The sequence below is a fragment of the Octopus bimaculoides genome, chromosome 5, assembly GCF_001194135.2.
Source record: "Octopus bimaculoides isolate UCB-OBI-ISO-001 chromosome 5, ASM119413v2, whole genome shotgun sequence".
Taxonomy (NCBI): domain Eukaryota; kingdom Metazoa; phylum Mollusca; class Cephalopoda; order Octopoda; family Octopodidae; genus Octopus; species Octopus bimaculoides.
In genome coordinates this window covers 79,957,903-79,964,231 of record NC_068985.1, presented here as the reverse complement: position 1 = coordinate 79,964,231, position 6,329 = coordinate 79,957,903, and the positions used below count along the sequence as shown (strand labels likewise).

At 36.1% G+C, this 6,329-nt stretch overlaps 1 protein-coding gene across 2 annotated transcripts in view; it reads left to right on the top strand.

Annotated features, from left to right (window-relative positions):
• LOC106876533 (uncharacterized) overlaps nucleotides 1–6,329 on the top strand; it is a 152,231-nt gene that overhangs the window by 139,224 nt on the left and 6,678 nt on the right. For both annotated transcript variants that reach the window (XM_014925136.2, XM_014925120.2), the window contains exons 6-8: nucleotides 1,602–1,749; nucleotides 4,886–5,016; nucleotides 5,315–5,432. In XM_014925136.2, the coding sequence (XP_014780622.1) occupies nucleotides 1,602–1,749; nucleotides 4,886–5,016; nucleotides 5,315–5,432 (397 nt within the window). The remainder of the gene's footprint in view (nucleotides 1–1,601; nucleotides 1,750–4,885; nucleotides 5,017–5,314; nucleotides 5,433–6,329) is intronic.

Sequence of the window (6,329 nt, the reverse complement as noted above, 5' to 3'; positions counted from 1 at the left end):
ATATATGTTGAGCTTATGATCGTGAGTTCGAATCCCGGACCAGGCTGCGTGTTGCATTCTTGAGCAAGACACTTTATTTCACATTGCTCCAGTTTACTCAGCTGTAGAAATGAGTTGCGACATCACAGGTGCCAAACTGTATCGGCCTTTGCCTTTCCCTTGGATAACACTGGTGGCGTGGAGAGGGGAGGCCAGTATGCATGGGTGACTGCTGGTCTTACATAAACAACCTTGCCCGGACTTGTGCCAGGGAGGGTAACTTTCTAGGTGCAATCTCATGTTCAGTCATGACCGAAGGGGATTTTGGAGTCAGGCTCTGGCTGCCGTTTCTAGCATGGTGGTATCTTAGACACCCTCAATTATAATTTTATATATATATATTTATTTATTTGTTTAAATACCTTACTGCTCTATGCTTTAGAGCAGGGTTCCCCAAACATTTTACACCATCGACCCCTTCATGGAATCCTTGACCCCTCATTGACCCCACCAGCCATGTACAAGAAAATAAACAAATAATAGTAATAATTAAGCAGATGTGAAGTTTTCCAGACATTTATCAACCCCTTGAATAGTCCCATCGACCTCCAGGACTCGATAGCAACTACCTTAGAGTCTCCTGCTTTGGAGTGTCTTTTTTTCTTGGATATATGATATATGAATATATTTATATTTATATACTTTAGATCCTTGCAATTGTTCAAAGCATCTTCCTGGGGTTAAAATGGCAGTAACATCGATTCCTTTTGTTAAAATAAAAGAACTGTCCGACGAACGGGAATGTGAAACTCTGAGTAACAGCTTTTGTTATATTTTTGCTGCTTTTTAATAGAGTATATATAATTATATATATACATATATATATATATAATTATATATGGTGGGCTTCTTTCAGTTTTCCTCTAAAAAATGCACTGACAAGGCTGGCTTTGGTCAGTTTAGAGCTGCAGAAGACACTTGCAAAAGGCGCTTGGCAGTGGGACTGAACTTGAAACCATGTGGTTAGAAAGCAAACTTCTTAGCACACAGGCATGCTGTCATTAGTATCATTAGTTTTATGATCATCATCAATCTCACCACCACCACAACCACCACCACCACCACCATAACCATCACCAATATCATCATTATTTTACATCTGGTTTCTACACTGACATGAGTTGGACAAGTTGTCACAGTCTAAGTATGTTGTTATTCGGAGACACTGCCCTTCCCAGATGGTTCAGAAGGCCCTGTCTTGCTCATACTTTATATGTATTGTTTCTTTATTACTTGTTAAGGTTATCTCTAATGGTTAGGATGGGTGCTGTTGAAAGAGCAAAAACTAAAATGTGTCATATACGCACATTTCCTCTTTGATCTAATTGTTGTTTACATCAGGTATCTCAGATACAAGACATCATAACAAAATCAATACTGGTTATAATTTCTATGGAAAACCTGCAGAAATAACCTTAATAAGTGGTGTAATAGCACTGCTAACACAGAAATACATGGTATTGACTTATAAAAACATTTCATATACTTTGTAGTATATTATGGTTGCATAATGTCCCTATAAGTCACTAATGATTTTTATTGTTTTTTCCTTTCATTTGCAGGAAAAGATTACAAATGTTCTTTGCATAATGTTGAAACTGAAAGCAATGTCTGTGCATCTCAGATTGGATTCTCTAACAAAGATCTTAAGCAGTTAATGTTGAATCCTTTACCAAAACTGAATAAAGAAAAACTAAATTTCGTTTGCAAGTAAGTTATACAACACTGTTATTGATAAAAATTTAATGTATGATAATTTAATGTATGATAATTTAATGTATGATAATTTAATGTATGATAATTTAAGTTGCCAGGTTTTCAAAGAGAGAAGAAAATATAGTATTGATCTGATAATCAGAGGTCTGCTACAGGTAACACTGTAAGTCAGCACAACTTGAGTTTCGTCAGGCCATTAACAATTAAACCAGTAACTTCACTAAATTTGCTTGTGAGGAGGGTGATTTTTGACACCCATTATGATAAAAAGCTGACAAGTAAAAGGCATCTGTGCTGGTAACATGTAAAGAGTACCCATGCTGGTGACATAAAAGGCACCTGTGTCAATCACAACCAATATACTCTGTAGAGTGGTTGGTGTTAAGAAGGGAATCCAGCCACAGAAACCAAGCCAAAACAGATAACTGGAGACTGGTGTAGGTCTCTAGCTTACCAGCACTTGTCAAACCATCTAAACCATGCTAGTGTGGGAAATGAACATTAAATGATATATACATATATATAAAACTTGGAAAAGGATGCATGGCATTCGATCATATAATAATATAAATAATATATAGATATATGCATATATCCATACATATATGTACATACCTACATCTATATGTATATATACATGTATATATGGGTACAGGACATCAAAAGAAATGTTAAACACAATGAGAAACGAAAACAGAAAACGAACTTTTTTTGAACAACGAAAAAAACAAACGAGACATGCAGCATAAAGAGTATATCCCTTCGTCAGTTGTCCCTGTTCCATCTACTCCGCTGCCTTCGAAACGCGGAGTAGATATATATATACATATATATATAAATACATATATATACACATGCACACACATACCCACACACCTACACCCATGCACACACATGTATACACACATATATACATACACACACAAACATATATATATATATATATATATATATATATATATACACACACACATACATATGCATATACATGTGTGTATATATGTATGTATATATATATATATATATACATGCACACACATACACATGCACACATTGGCACAAGCACATACACACATGCATGCATGCGTGCATGTGAGTGTATGTGTGTGTGTGTGTGTGCGTGTGTGTGTGTGTTAAGTCGTTACCACATTCTTTTTTTTTTTATTTTAAAGTCTTTTTTTAAGTTCATATTCACTTCAGTATGTTGATTGCTGGAACTGAAACTGGACTGCAGTGAATGTTGGCACCTCTGTCACAATCTGGCTAATGCAACACTTGTAAATTATTCAGTGATCCAATACTAAGTGCCTATTACGTGATCAAGAGGTAAGTATGCTCCTAGGTAACCAAGTGTATGACTGTTTCCATTGTTCACATGAGGTATATTCTTAATATCCTTGGAGTAGTATGAATGTCCAGTATTTTGGACTTCTGTCAGGTCATGGTAAATGAAATATAGTTTATAGTATTCCTCATGTATGCTTTTATATTGTTATTTATCTCCAGTTCATGACTGATTCAGCAGACATATAATCAAAAGCTTTCCAGCTGTGGCCCTCCCATAGCTTTCTATAACTTGGACTATATTTTGCAATGTGTTGTATTCTTTCTTTGTTTTAAAACAATAGAGTAGTGGACCTCAGTCTTTTTTAACTTCATGGTTGACTGGATATTAATAAAAAAATTACTGAAAAATAATGCTGAACCTTAGAGATGCTCCCTACACTTTTTTTTAAACAAATACCCCATTGGGTACACCAACGAGGGTTCCAGTTGATCTGATCAATGAAACAGCCTACTCATGAAATTAACATACAAGTGGCTGAGCCCACCACAGAAACATATACCCTTAACATAGTTCTCAGGGAGATTCAACATGACAAGGCCAGCTCTTTGAATTACATGTACGATTCGATTTTTACCAGCTGAGTGGATTGGAGCAATGTGAAATAAATTGTCTTACTAAAAGGAAACAATGCGCCACCAGAAATTGAACCCATGACCGGGTGATTGTAAGCTTATTACCCCAACCACTAAACTGCATGCTTTCACACTCCTTACAATATGCTCTCAATTACACAATACTCATATGTACACTGCTTTTACTTTCTGACCTTGTATGAACTTGGTTTTTTTGTCTGTCACTACAGCCTAGGTACTCTTTGCAGTTAAGTGTCTTGAGCCAGTGCAAATGAAATATCTAGGTTTTAAACAGGATGCAAACTGTCAACTTATAGCTAGTAGATTTATCCACTTTATCAACCTGGATCTTGGATAGTGGGTTTATTTCTATTTGGCACTGTTGTCATCACAAGTGTGCTGCTGTAAGAACACAAAGGACCAGAACAGATACAGCAACATATCCCATCCATCATCATCATCAGCAACAACATTTAACATCCATTTTCTATGCTAGCATAGGTTGGACAACTTGACAGGAACTGGCAAGGCCAGAGGCCTCACCAGGCTCCGTAGTGTGCTTTGGCTTGGTTTCCATGGCTGGATGCTCTTCTGAACACCAACCACTCTTCAGTATACTGGGTGCTTTTTATGTAGCACCATCATGAGTGCTTTTTTACATGGCTCCAGCATCCACACCAATGCACGTTATGTGGCTCCTTGGTTTTAGGATCTCAACTCTTTTGTGGTGGGCAGGTTTTCTTGAGTATAGCAATGCACCACATTTCTCAGCCTCTGTCATCTCCTTTGTAAGGTTCAGTGTTTTGAGATTAGCATTCAGTACTTTGTCCCATGTCTTCCGGGGTCTCCCTCTTCCACAACTTCCTCCACTTTAAATGATCAGTCAGGAGGTCCCTGGAATAATACTGAACACCCTTGATTAGCATAGCAGCCTCAATGATGTTTTGTCCAGCTTCTTAGATTTATCAGCCAAATCATCCTGTATTCATATCCTGTTGTCATTAAAGAAAAAGGTTGCATCAGTCAATGTAGTCCTAGAATCCTCTTGAACAAACTTATAAAAATATCATCAGGATTGTCATGGCTGGAATAACTTTGATCGTAGGTCTGTTTGCTCAGGTGTAACTCACATTAAATTGTACATAGCTATGCAAAACTCAATAAAGATAATTCCATAGAGTATACATTCCTAGTGCTCATGTATTTTCAGAAATTTAGGACTATTCCAGAGATGCTTACAGAGAATAAAAGGAGAATGCCACCACACAAACAAATTAATGTTATTCGAACATTTTTATTATAACAAACTTTTAACCTACATCTGTAAACAAGATCGAAGTGGTAAGTAATATGATATTATTATTATTATTATTATGAAAGTGGCAAGCTGGCAGAATCATTAGCACACTGGACAAACTGCTATGGAGCATTTTGTCCACCTTCACATTCTGAATTCAAATGCTGCCAAGGTTCACTTTGCCTTTCATCCTTTCAGGGGTGATGAAATAAGTACCGGTTGAGCACTGGGGTTCGATGTAACTGACTTCCCTAACTCACCTCAAAATTGCTGGCTTTGTGCCAAAATAAGAAAGAATTAGTTGTATCATAACAAAACCAATTTCTTCATTTCATCTTGCAGTTGTCCTCATTCACAATTACTGCTTAACTCAGACACCATTTTCTGATTATCGAAAAGCTTGTTTCATTAAAGGAGGAAGGAAGATACTCAATTCAACAACCAGCATGCAGGCTTGTCGGTAAGTTCATTAGTATTTCTCTAAATTAGTGATTTTCAATTGCTGTAACAATTACAAATTAGACATGATTGACCACACTGTAATTTGATATTGTATTCAGGTTACTTGGAGACAAGATAATATCAATTTTAAATTACTCAGGTGAGTGGGTAACTAGAAGTTAATTTTATCTTACCTTTTACAGTTTCAGATTAGCCTCTTAAAAACATGTATGTATATAAGTTTTGTGGATGAGATGAGCAGAGATATATTATCAAAAGTACACATATAGGTTCTGTGACAAAATTCAGGGTGCCCTAGCTCCAACAAGGATCAGACATTTTCAAAAGAATTCCTCGAAGTTTGTTCTTCAATTAGGATGAAACATTGTATATATTATGCTTGTATGAAATGGTTGTATTAGTATGAATGGTTGTATTACAACTGACATTTTTTGTGATACTATAAAGGAAAATTTTCAGACTAGCTTATAAGTTTTACATGTTTTGCACAATAAATGTAGAATGAGATGTCAGCATAAGCATTTATCATTTTAGCTTAATTAGAGATACGGAGAAGTCTTATGGGAATTGTGTAAAGAAAATAAGGAATCAAAATCTGAATACTCACATGGGTAATAGTAAGGATTTCAGAATACCTAAAGGTAACCTGAAATGGGGTTTAGCTTGATGCCCCATATTTTTACCACTTCTTTCAGGGGACACATGATAAAGAATGGGAACTGTAGAGGCCAGAGAAATTTGCTAATACACAGTTTTATGTGCAAATGAATGGTTGTTCTTTTAAGTTATGATAAAGACAGTGGCAATACTTTTTCCCCGCTAATAACATCCATAAGGGAACCAAAGAGGTAAGTTACATTCAGAAAGATGTTATGAGCAAAAAAAAAAAAAAAAA